Genomic DNA, 13,425 nt, shown 5'->3' on the forward strand with positions numbered 1-13,425 from the left:
GTGTATGTGAATACTCCTCACTACTATGAGGAAAAGATGCCTTGAAGAGAGAAAGCGCTGACAGAATAGCTCAAGACACTTACCATTTGTTAATTTTTAATTATGGCCCTCTTTTCTCTTCAGGAACATAATGCTACTGAACTTCAGTCTCAACCAAATTTTGTGTTCTGTGCTTTTTTTTCCCCATTAATCATCTAATGCATGTTTCTTGCATAGCTCTTTATTCTAATGAAATATGTGGATGGTTTGGCAGATGCCAATCTCATCAGTAACACATCAGAGTGGAATCCATTTAGCAGATTATATGTATATTGTGTTTGTTGCATTAAGAGTGCTGGTAGATACCCTTTAAAAACGAAGCTAGAGAAGCTGTAAACGTGGGATTTCTGTTGCTACCACTCATACATCCTTCTTTCTTCATTTGTTCTGTCTATGTATTTATTTGTGCAGAGTCATTTACATATTCCTTATGTCTGTATGTTTATTTTTCTATACATTTCACAGATTTTATATACATATATATACACACACCATTATGTTGTAGCTTGGGCTCGTTCTTTCAGCGTTCTGCTACACTGCCTTCTCTGTTGAGTTTCATGTTGTTTAGTTGCTGGGATGCATTGGCCCAAAGCCGCCAAAGGCACTTGCTAGTCAGTGCCTCTTGGTTGGGTGCAGAAGGCTTTGGGTTAGGCCACCTTTGAGTTGGTGACAGTCATCCAAGCAAATGAGCTTGCAAATAAGTCAGGTAGGGATTGACAGAGAGGTCTGGGTATGCATTTTAGTTTGACTATCCAGAGTTCATGGGATTTCATATTTGAGGATCATGCTTTGGGCACAGAGGTCTTTTTATTGATAGTAATGTGACAAGCTAATGTCCCTGCATTTGAGGATGGTCCTTTCCTCTGATGTGCCTTGGCTGTTATATTCTGGAGATCATACCTTTAACAAATGGTCCTCTTGTGGTTTTTAATTCCTTCACTTACTGTGATTGCTATTGTTGGCTGGATCTGAGGATTAAGTCTCTGGATCTGTGAATATGACTTTGAGCATTTACACTTGAAACTTTCTCTAACCCTCAATGTAAAATGAGAATTAGGAAGCTATAAATTAAGTAGAACCCTGGAGTATCTTGGCAATTAGAGTGAATAAGATTTCAGCTGCAGCCTTTCATCAATTCCTCACACTCTTGGACAGACAGGGTATTTTGAATTTACAACCTGTATTTCAATTAGTCATGGATTTTTGTTTCTTCAAGCTTTAGCTTATGCAGTTACAAAATAAAATTGAACTGTGTGTTAACCATACTTTTTATAGCAGGTATTAGATGAGAGAGGTACTGAATAAACTAGCTGTTATGGGAGGGAGTGTTCCTGTACTTATTACAGTTCCTGTTACAAAGAGCAGTGTGTGTCCTGAAAGAAGTATTGAGCTATGTCTGTATGTTTGTGAATGGAGAGGTACATTTTTGTTCTTGTTCTAGGGGATTTCAAGGAAAATATGCACTTCACTTATGCTTTTTATTTTCCACCTTTACTAATAACATTCTGTGCTCTGCTTCCAAGAATTCAGGCTGGAGAAAGTGGTGGCTGCTGGTGCTGTACTGCTATGGCTGCAGGTGCTCACAGCATCTGGTGCAGCTCAGGCTTCAGCCTTTTCAGAACTTTTCCACCAGGTAACTTTGTGAGGCAGTAGTGCATGAAGTTTTGCTGCATATCACGCAGTAGCTGGTGCCTGTGCTTTTGTATCTGATTTAGGTAAGGCTTTTAAAGCTCAGTCAAGTTGTTGGCACCAAACTTAGCAAATGACAGGAGCTTGGAATTAGATTCCAAAGACTATCTGAACACTGGTGTTACAGATGCTCCTTTTCTGCCCCGCTCAGTGGTTTCATTCCAGTATTATTTTTTAGCATTACTTTAAAATGTTGTCCCCCTTTTCACTAATGCAAGGAGCATTGCTGTGCGCAGATCCCGAGCAGTGAAGTGCTTCAGAAGGAAAGTTGTTTCATTTGTATTTGTAAGCACTGCAGCAAGTATCCCAGCAGCCAGCCTCACAGCAATGAGAATGAGACCATCACAGGTTCAGACAAGTGCCCGAAAATCTCCAGGTGCTTCAGGCACTTGCCAACCAGCTGCGTGCAGAACAGCTCCTGCATCTGTGAAGAGAGCAGCGAGGGCTGGGATCAAATCTCTTGGCAGTATCCTCAAGGCCATGTCCTTGCAAAAATCTAGAGTCTGTCTGACACAAGGCTGCTGGTTTTCAAGGGAGGTACTGTTAACAGTTGCCCTTTGGGAGTTTCCAGCCTTAGGTTGTTACCATCTAGTGAGCAGTCCCTTCAGTGGGGGAAGTTAACTACAGAGGTGTGCCAGGACATTTAATACATGCAGTATGGAATTGCAAAGTTCCAGAGATGTCATGGATCATGTCAGGGACGTGCATACTATTTTCAGCTTCCCTACATTATGAGTAGCTGAGCAGTAAAGTAATAAGCTTTACAGTGGTGCATTTGCTAGTGGATTGCAGTGAAGGTGTGACAGAGGAGTGTTTGTGGGCAAGTCAGCGACTTGCACATTTAAGAAGGTGAAACTTTTGCAAATGTAATCCAGATCTTTTTCCCTGGCCCAATGCACTCAAATTTGGGGTGTTCTAAATACTGTCATTAATTGTGGGACCTGACTCACACAACTTCACAAGGGCTACTGAAGAGCAGCAGTTCAGGGTGGGCATGGGATGTGCATTTGGTGTTTTGAAAGCATATTGCACAGACTGCTTGACTTTCAGTGGTCTCAATGCTCGTATTACTAAATAGCCTGTTTTACTTAATACTCGTGAATCACAGCAGGAAGCCTCTCCCCCAGGATGATTTTGAATAGCCTGACACCAGTGTAGCCACCACTGTACAGCTGGGGGAACGTGAACTTTAGTGGTGTGCCTGAGTATTGCTGGATGTTGCTATCCTGTTGAATATGAGTGTTAAACGATATCTAAATGTCTTTGGTGGAGATGATGCTGATTTGGGCTATGGGTTTCACTGTGATTGTAATGGTACTTCATGGAGTAAACATCTTTGATAGAAATAAACAGCAAACACACTTGCTAGCAAACAAAATCTTTGAGTGATGGTTGAAGTGGGGAGTGCTGACTGCTGCTATAGAAATAAACCATATGCCTGTGTGTCCAGGTGTATCACCATCACGGTTCTTTTAAAACACCTTTCTCAAGTGTTTGGGGGAGCCTAGAAAATGGTTTTCTTTTCTTTGGCTGTTACTTCTGCTGCTGGAAGCTGAAGCTTAGCAGAGATGTTGTTAGACTTGCAGTTTTTGTAGGAAAGTCTTGAACTTGTGAATATTTTTGCACAGAGACCTTGAATGAAAGTATGCAGACTTGTTCAGCGCCAAACTCATATAGGACAGTGTGTTCCCAAAGTGTTCTACAGCTCCATGACTTATGATTATCATGGAGATGTTATCTGTCATGGTGTTAAAAACACAAAGCCATGATCGGGGAGGGGGGAGGATGGCATTGATTGTTCTGGGCTTGAGTGTAGGGGCAGTGCAGTTAATGATGCTGAACTTGTTACAGGCAGTGGTGATTTTGGCAGATGTATCACTTCTGCGGGTGACAAAGGCCAGAGAAGGCAACTTTGCAAGACCACGGTGGTTCATGCTCTGCCAGGCTGTCCACTGCCAACATGACCACAGAGCTTGTCCCGGATGGACACTGGAAAGTGGGAACAATATGGGCACCCTTTGGAATGCCTGGGAAAGGACCAGAGATACCTTCTGAAGACTTTTATCAGGATGGTCCCCAAGGGCAGAAGGAACACTCATTGTCAGATGATCAGCAGAAAACCCTGAAAGAGAAGAAGGGTTGTTGCAACAGCTTGCTCAGGAGTCAAAGCAGCTGAGCCTTCCTGTCGCCCCAAGCGCTGCCAGTGCCGTGAACCTGCCTCTGCCTCTACTGAAGTGCCTGGTGTACTCTGGGCTTGGGTTGCTGGGTCTGCAAACTCAAACCATCCATTTTTGTTAGGTTTCCTTTATGTGTTAACATTAGAAATACTCTCCCACAATTGTGCAGCCTGTCCAGACATTTACTGGATTGCTTACAAGGGTTATTAGAAATTTCCTGCCTCCTTTTGGTTTTGGTTTTGTTTTTTTTTTAATATGGTATTGATTTCCATATATTTCTGTCTATACTTGGAGTCAACTGATTTATGGTGGCAGAAACACTGTTTTGCTGCCAAAACCTAATGGGTACTAATTCAATTTTATCTATTTTTTCCTTTTTCTTTTTTTTTTTTTTTTTTCTTTTTTAAAACCTCTTGTTATTTGTCAAAACTAAACTGTCTACTCCAGAGTTTGGTTGCTTTGCTTTGCCTGACATTTTCAATGGGTCAGCAAAGGACAAGAGACAGAAGCAAACGCTGGCATCCCAGAGATGCTGTGCTACAGTACCACATATGTTGTGTGTCTCCTCACAGCTCTGCATATTCCATCAGTCAGACCCCTGCCACCTCTGGCACTCTGCGGGTATCAGGGTAAAATGGCTCATTTCCAGTGGTTTTCTGCCAAAGCTCCACTCTTGGCTGAAGGATTTGGGGCTATTTTAAATTAACCATGCTCTCTTGTCTGGTGTACAACATCCAGAACTTGATTTGAATCTCTTGTGTCATATATGTAAATGTTTTGTACAATGGTTTTGACTACTCTCTAATAAATAGATGGGTGTTTTAAAAGTACATGCTAGTCTTGCTAGGCACTGAATGTGAGTAGGTTGGTTTTACAAATGCTGTATTATAAAATCAGACATTTCAACTTTATGTCCTGTTTTGTATTTCTTAACCCTGTCATGTCTTCTGCCTTTTCCTTTCCAGATGATTATTAATGAACAGTTTTAGTTTTCAGATGCCTGGATTACTTGTGGAACAGTGGAGCACACCCAAGTTTGTGTATATTCTTCTGTGCTGTATTTTTGTGGTGTTGTGTTTTCAAACAGCTGCCCTAAAAGCCATAAACATGGTTGCACAGTACAATAACATCTCAACTGATTATCCAGAAATGAATCATTGTGCAGGGTCACTGTGTGGTATGTCTTCAGCCCACACAATGGCTTTGTACTCAAATCAACAGGAATAAAAGGGAAAATATTATAAATGTCTGGTGGACTCTAGATATTTTAAACAGTTTACATTTTGGGTCAGAAGAAAGTTTTAAGAACTGTGGTTTATTTCACTGTTTGTGAGCGTTCAGGGTGTCCTGTCCACACCATTTCTGGGCTTCATGCATTTCTCTCAGTGCCTTCGTGTAACTTTTTAACATAAACTTCAGTGTGAAGTGCCACCAGTGTCAGCCTATTTGATTTTTTAAAGAGTCAAAGTATTGCTGCTTTTTATGTAACCACAGAATCACAGAATTAACCAGGTTGGAAAAGACCTCTGAGATCATCGAGTCCAACCTATCAGCTAACCTTTCTAATTAACTAAACCATGGATAATAAATATTCCTATTTTTGAAGGGTAGGTCTACATCAAGGTACTGTTTAATAGATACATGTTAACTCTTCTGCCTTAAATAAAAAATGATCATCTGAACTTCAGGTGTTTTTAAGGGCTATACTTAAATGTTTGTTTCATTCACTCCATACAGATTAGTCCAGTTCCATTCAGATCAGGTCTGAAATAGCTAAGAAACACACTCGAATTAGTCCTAGTAATAACTGAGTATCTCAGGTGCCATGCTGTGTTCTCCCTGAAAGTTTAAAAGAAAACAGTAGTATGTGCAAATAGGGAAGAAACTTGAAACACTTGAAATGTATCTAGAGGAGATGTGAAGAGGGCAAACATTGGGTTGGCAGCATCTTTCTCCATCTTGGCCAGCTCAGCCAGCTCCATCCCTCCACCGAGCCTCCTTGCACTGGAACACCCCTGGGGGAAAAGAGTCATGATAGCAAAGTTTTAAACAAAGACTTTGGTGCTGGGAAAGAAGAAATTTGCATTTTTGGATGGTGTCCACTGTGTGGTGAAACTGCTCTGGTGGGGCAGGGGTGAAGGGTGGTACTGCTCTCTGGGCAGTCGTCAGACAACCGGTGCTGGGTCTCTTGCTGCTCATACTTGAAAGCCTTTGTTTAATGTAAACTTGAGTTGTGTTCTTTGGCAGTGAGAGTGTTGAGTAATTGCTAAAACATTGTTTGATTGTATTTAAGAATAGTGAGCCCAAAATCCTGGCAGGAAAAAAAAAAGGAATGTGGTCCTATTAGAGTTTTGTTCCGTTCTTTAGTGAGGAATTCTATAAACGTTTAAGAGGAATGAAATGAAAATAAAATTAATTTATAAATATAAAAGCAAAACCAACCTGAAAGCAGCCTGAAATAGTGGGGGGGAAAAAGGGGGATTCTGAGGTCTTTGTATTTTCCTTTCCTGGTTTCCAGGCAGCCCTTCTTGGCGGACTCTCTTTGTCATAGGAAAAGGAAAACAGAGTTTTGTTCATTTCACAAGTTAGATTTTTTTTGTGTGTTATTAACAGGTTTGGCAAACATCGCAAAGATGACAAGAGTGAGAAAACTGGTAAAATAAAAGTGCAGGAAGCTCTTACTTCAGAAGAGGAGAGAATACGAATGAAGCAAGAACAGGAGAGGTAGACTTCAGTATTTGCTTAAACCTTGATAGAGAGAGTTTGTTTTGTTTTTGTTTTTGTTTTTTAATAACTGAAGTTCACTTTTCACTGATGCAATTTCCCAAATGTTGATATGTTAATATCCTTTAAATAATGAGACAAAGCTGCATTTATTTTGGACATGAGTACCAGCAGCTCCTTTGGCTGCATTAAGTATCTTTTCTATAGAGCCAGGGCTCCTTTCCTTCTTAAGGAGACTGAAGTAATAAAATGAAATGTTTTCCTCTATCTAGTCTATAACTGATTTTATTGACATTTTCAGTAAACAAATATTTATACAGAGTGAAGTATGTTTTGTATTTTCCTTCAAAGCCTTGCCTATCTAGTTCTTTTCATTGATATATTTAGAAAAAGCCTACAGATTACACTTACCAGTATATTTGTCACTGGAGTTCAGTCTATTTATGTCATGCAGTCTGTTTGTGGAATGATTTATTTGTATATTAAATTGCTAATTGTAAAAATGAGTGGTGAGTATCTCTATTTTTCCTTGTCAGCTTCCTTTAACATTAAAAACCTATTTTTAAAAATATATATATTTTATATTTATATGTCATATGCTTTTCTGAATATTTTCAATCTTCTTTTCATCCTGTCTCTTGTAACCCTAGATACCTGGGGCCTAGACTATGGTATCACTTATTTCAATTTAGATAAAAAAATCTTGGAAAACATAGGTTGTAAATTACCTAATATCTGGGGATGTGCATGCAGAGAAGACCCCTTTAAGTAGACACCTCTTCAGTAAGGAGAAAACCTTTAAAGGGCTACAAAGTTTGAATGCTGAATGGTAAATAGACTCTGGCACATGTAGCAGTGAAAGTGAACTATGAGTTGTGGTGGTTTATCTAAAGTTATGCTATAGCTCAGCCATAAATTGAGGGTTACTGCAGGTTTTGTTGTCCTTGTGCAGGAGGTATGACCATTTAGACCTAATGATCCCTTTAACCATCATCTCTATGCACCTTGGTCTTTTGTGGGTAAGAACAGAAGTTTGTAAACAATGGCTTCACCACTCTGATAACTCAATGGAGTAACCGAGCTGTAGTAACTCTTGTGTAGTCTCCTCAGCTAAACCCGAAGAGTTTGCTTTTCAGCTCTCTTAGGGTTAAGTGATTTACACTGCAGTTAAGGCAGGCTAGGAGTATACATTTATTATTGAGTGATGATCAGCAGTAACTTGTAAAACTGCAGAAACATTATCATTTGTGACCATCTGTTTGGATTACATTATGGGAGAGTTTTTACTCTTTAGCAGATACACTAGCATAAATTGATGTAAAAATGTACTCACGTCTTTCTGCGTCCATTCTGACAGCAGAGAATGGCTGGATCACAGTGCTTGTGGTTGGTTTCTGCTTGTCTGGTTTTTATTTCCTCTTTTTGAACCAAGTGAAGGGAGGGTTATTAAATTAGTTTCTGTTTTTAAGAGCAATGTGTGTTCAGATTAAATGCTAAAGGCAAGTGAAGGGAAGAAGTGACTCTGAGCACGAGGGTGGTTGTGCAGTCAGCTTCCTTGTACACATGGGCAAACCAGCCACTTGTGGATCAATTCATGCCATGGGTGCAGGCACTGAAAGCCAAGCCTGTTGCTCCAACCAGCACACGACAGGAGGAAGGTTAGCCACATGTGCACAGTGCTGGATACGCAACTGCAGAACCCAAGCCTGCCCAGCAGGTCCCCTGAAAACCAGCCATATACATTTATTCAAAGAAGAAAGACTTGAGGTTGGACTTAGTAACGTTTTCTCTCTCTTCATTCTCTCTCTTTGTCTCTCTGTGTCTCTCTGTCTCTCTCAGTAAGATTGGTGAGAGTATAGACTGTCCATATGGTGATGTAAGAGAGGTTGCAATAGTCACGCTGGGTACCAAGGTAGAACTATGAAATTATTTGTGTAGCACCCTATGCATGGAGCAAATTCCTAATCCTTGTCTGTTAGGTTATGCTAACCAATGTGAATCTTTCCTGGAATCTCACTCTTCGTGTGTCATAAAAGCAATTTTATCTGTTCACTGAGACTGCAGAAAATGCATGTGCCAGAACTTCGTAACAGCTGGATGTTACTGTAACCCGGGTTCTGCTCTCCTCCTCCTGTTACTCTCTTTCCCTAACTGTGTATTTGCTTTCCTTTGTGTTATGTCTATAAGAGAATGCAAGTTCTTTGGGGTAGTGGCATGTACAACTAATAAAAGAGAATAAAATAGCAACCAAATGTGTGAGGTGCTTCCTTATGTTTCTGAAAAATTCAGATGTTGATTTGGTCTGTAGAGACTATAAATATTTTTGCAGTTGGGTTGCAGAGAATTACCTTTTGATCCTGTAAAATAATGTTGTTAGATACATGCTAACAATAAAGAGTACTCTTGCAAATTAACCAAACAAGTCCTCCAAATGCTTACTAGGAGGCAGAGTAAAATATTGCTGTCAGTGTTGGTCCATAATGGCTGCTATTTTAACTTTGGGTTGTGTCGGTTTTTTCTCTTCCTGGGTGTTTCTAGCAGTACAATTCACTTGCTCTGTTTTACTTGGTATATTTGATACTATCTACCTCTGGAATGATGCAATACTTTGGGGAAATAAGTTGGATTTAATGAATTTACTATGTATGAGAGGCTAGGAGCAAAAATCCTTAGGGGGTCAGAGAGCAAGTGAACGGTCCATTAAAAAATCAATCATGCCCATAATTTTATGGAATTATTATGCCTTGGCTTTGTGATTTGAATAGGATTGTGCTTACAAGAGTATTTTCTTTAAAATCCTAAAAGTAGCGCTCGTATCGATTATAAGACAAATAAGCAAATTAATGTTCTTCAATTTACCATGATTGAAATGAATAAAATTGCCTTTTATCAGTGTATTAGTATTAATAATTTCTTATTAAGGAGCATATCTCTTAAGCTGCCAATGGCATGTGTTTAGTGACAGTCTTAATTTGGAACAGAAGATTAAATGACCTAGTTGAAAATACAGGCAACTTGAAATTGAGTACTGGAACAATTAGGAGTGTCACCTGAGGGGACCACTCACCAACCTTACCAAAACTGCTGGTAAAATGCTTGCTATTTGTGAATTCTCTAGATGTTGGATTAATAGTTCATCCAAGTTTGGAGATGTTGTCCCTGTGGCACTGTTTTTTAATGCTGGTTTACTCCAGAAGTCTGTTTGCGTTATCCTTGAGCGTCTGCCAAGCACTGACCAAAAAGTCCAGAAGGGCTCTGCAGTGCTGTTAGAAAGGTGCAGTGGCACCACTCAAAACATTGAGGCAAAACTGAGCAGGAAGTTTTCTGAACTTGGCCTTGTGTCTCCTAAGAAAAAGACTATGTTGCAGAGTCTTGAGGAAGTCAAAATAAGACCTGAATTCACAGCTCTAGTCCTCTGCCAGCTGATTTGTACAGATGCTAACTTGGAGCCCCTCTTTGCCATGTTCTTTCATCACCAAACTACTAAAACTGGGTACTGCTGAGGTGCTGCATTCACTCAGCCTGGCTCCTTCTTGGGTTTGTTGTAGAAGGTCTTCTGTCCATTCCGGAGTCTTTTGATGCACCTGTGCCTGAGCCATCTTGGATTTTACAGATTGGAGATGCATGGAATATCTTTAGCTTTCAGAGATGCTTTGAACTAATTACAGTCTGACACAGGTGCTGCTATGTAGGACAGACTTGGACAGATTTTGAAGCTTTTTGTCAGTGACCAAGCAGAATTAGTGTTACATCCCACTTAAGTTTTCAGATGGATGGTCACCTTCTGCTGTACTACTGGGTCTGAGCTTTGGGAAGCCCACAGACGTTTTCCACTTTAGAAACTATCTGCATCTGGTCTTTGAGGGCCTCCTAGAATACTTTTCTGACTATGTAACAACTGTGTCCATAGGTATCACACAAACTGATTGCCCTGAGATCTTTTCTGACTTTAACACCCTGTAGTATATTCTCTATACTAGGAGTTGTGAAGGCAACTGTTCAGAAAACCTGCTGCCTTTGTCTTGTGGCTTTTACTGATGGCTCTTGTAGGGAGATAAACATCCCTCTAATAGCAGGCTTTGATACCACGTTCTCTCTTTCACTCTTGGATTTTTCTTTGCATTTCTTTTTTTGTGGGGTTGTTGGTTTTTTGTTTGGTTGGGGAGGAATTTGTTGTGTTTTTTTTTTCACTGCAGCCCTGTGTTCATTACAAAATAAATCTTCAGCAAACTACCTTTGCCTGTGTTCTGCCCTTTTTCAGCTCAAGCTTGAGCAGTTCTGCCTAGTAAGTCCATGCATGCTGACTCTGTCTTCAGCCTTAGATTGACTTCCTCTGTGAAACCAAGGGCTCCCCAACTCAAACTTTGCTCTTTGTACCCAGGTAGTAGGTAACAGGGGAACAAAATAAACATGCTGCTTTATGAGGCACTCAAGAAACGCAGCTGTATCCAGGGTGTTTCACTGCTGGGTAACACTTCCAAGGTGAAAGTTGCAATTCTAATGCAATCTCATGATTCCAGATCATGTGAGCCCAGCCGTGGTGGAATAATGCTTCTGCTTCAATCTGCCTCTAGAGCCACTTCCTCCTCTTGAAAGAAGAGTCCACTGGATGTTTTTTCTGGTTAATGCACTGACTTAAGAACTTTACTAATGTTCCACAAATCTCTGGGTTATCATAAAAGAGTTTTAATTTCAGTGTTGTGTTCTACCTCAACTTCAGCTGAAATGGATGTGAAGTCAGGTGCTTGAATATCCGTGTTGGGAGGCTTAGTCCTGAGATAAGGGGGAAACTTTTGGAAGAGAATTACAGAGATGTTATGGTGGAAGCAGTGGGAGAGTAGTGGAGCAGTCAGATGGGGGCTTTTGGAGCCAGGGGCTCCCTCAGCTCTGAGAAAGCAGCCGTACAGTTCTAGCCACTGCTCTCCTTAGGAGAGGACACTTAGCCCTTTTGTCCCTTCTGTGCCTGGTTGTCCCCTGGGAAGGAGCCCGTCTGCTTCGCTCCCTTCCCCCATCCTGTTAGGGACACCCAACCTTTTGTTCCTTCGCGCTACGCAGGGATTCCGTGCGCCTCATCCCGCCGTTACCGTTCCCTACCTCTGTGCAAGCGCCAGCAGCGCGGACTGGCAGCGGCCCTGCCCGGGGGCGGCGGTGCCGGGAGGGGGAGCTCCGGGCACGGCTGTGGCGGCTGCCCGCGGCCGGCCCTGCGCTGGGCTCCCGCGGCAAAGCCCAGCCTGGGGAAGCGCAGCGCCTTGCTGGCGTCTCGGGGAGAACTTAGCCTGGCGGGGACGGGGGAGAATGCTGGTAGTGGCTGAGGCAGGAGGCGATGCTGGTGCCAGAGTACGGCAGGAAGAAGAGTGGGAGAGATGCGCGGGGACCTCGGTCTGGCAGAAGTCTGCCCGGGGAGCTGGAGCGGGCGTTTGTATTGGCGGTTTGCTGTTGCTTTTGGAGCTCAGTCAGTAGGCTGACAGCTTTGCTTTTTCTGTCTGACCGTAAACAAGGCTAGGATTTCAGTGGGTGCTGTTCACGTACCGATTCTTCCTAAATTTAGAGTGAAACATTCTGTTCGTTATTTGTTAAAATAACACTGGGGGGGTTTGGATTAATTTATTTCTCCCTGAAGGATTCAGTCGTTCTGTAAAATGTTTCCTAAGGGTGTAAGGGTTTCTGTCTCCAGCATGTAACCAACTTCTTTTCATCTCTCTCTAGTGCCGTTAAAGCCACAAGTCCTTTGTTGTAAAAGTATATTAATGAATAGAAATGTTACAACAAGAACAGAAGTCTTGTGTTTTCCCTTCATCATGCATCATCCATTTTAATTAGACGAAAGGGTGGTGAGTACTGTGACAAGAGTCTGGAATTAAAATCATTAATTGATGTCAAGCTGACGAGAGACTGCTAACACGAATTTACTGACAGCAGGACAGAAATTAACCTTATCACTTTATTTAGTACATTGGGGCTATTTATTATATTTTCCTATGCAAGTTCAGTGTGTTCCTTTTATGATGACAGGGAAAGACAAATAATTAATTAAACCTACGTAAAGCTTTATTACCTGCTATCAACAAAGTTTACATGAAAGCCACATCAATAACTTGCAAAAATACCCCTCCCAAACCCACCATGTCCTTCTAATCAAGTAACTCTTCAGAACCGTTACAGCAATATCTGTTATATTTTAAATGCTATGCTGTCCAGCCAAGTCAAATTGCAAAAGTGATCTGATTTAAAGCCATGCCTTGGCTTCTTAATGTCAGTGTTGCAAAAAATGAAACATATTTTCTCCAGCAATGACATTGATTGGAATAACTGTCTGTTTTGATCATCATTGGAAGGTCAGCCTAACGAAGATGAGTTTTAATGTTAAGCATCTTTATTCTTTAGATGAAAGAGGATGACAGAGTCTTACAGAATGACAGCAGCATCCTATAGATAATTTGTGACCTAAAGGTCATAATAAAAGAATAGAGGGGAGGTCATCCTGTAGTAAAGGCCATCTGGAACTGTTAAAGTATCAGATGGAGTAGGGAGGCCAAACAGCAGGACACTCTTGGTGTCTGTCCAGATTTCCCAGAGAGACTGTAATATTTTTATTGGAAAACTCTAGCTTTTTTTTTTCTCCCTCCTTTAAGCAAAATATTTTCATCAAGCAGTTTCCTCTTACTTTCAGGAAAAAAAGACAGCATGCTGTGATAAGGAGAGCATTGTTGTGTCTTATGTGTCCTAAGCGTTATCTATGTCTTTAAAATAATGCGAAGGTTCAGCTTTAGTTTCAGTGCTGCAGTATTCTGATGCC

At 41.2% G+C, this 13,425-nt stretch overlaps 1 protein-coding gene across 17 annotated transcripts in view; it reads left to right on the forward strand.

Annotated features, from left to right (window-relative positions):
- Positions 1–13,425, forward strand: part of PARD3 (par-3 family cell polarity regulator) — a 456,724-nt gene that overhangs the window by 303,991 nt on the left and 139,308 nt on the right. For 11 of the 17 annotated variants that reach the window (XM_064162587.1, XM_064162590.1, XM_064162592.1 and 8 more), the window contains one exon: positions 6,519–6,629. The exons of 4 other annotated variants lie outside the window; for them this stretch is intronic. In XM_064162587.1, coding sequence (XP_064018657.1) covers positions 6,519–6,629 — 111 coding nt within the window. Of the gene's footprint in view, positions 1–3,579; positions 4,304–6,518; positions 6,630–8,468; positions 8,882–13,425 lie in introns of those variants that run through there. 2 more of the 17 variants (XM_064162602.1, XM_064162603.1) reach the window with 2 other exon arrangements.

Source organism: Pogoniulus pusillus, chromosome 23 (genome assembly GCF_015220805.1).
Source record: "Pogoniulus pusillus isolate bPogPus1 chromosome 23, bPogPus1.pri, whole genome shotgun sequence".
Classification (NCBI taxonomy): domain Eukaryota; kingdom Metazoa; phylum Chordata; class Aves; order Piciformes; family Lybiidae; genus Pogoniulus; species Pogoniulus pusillus.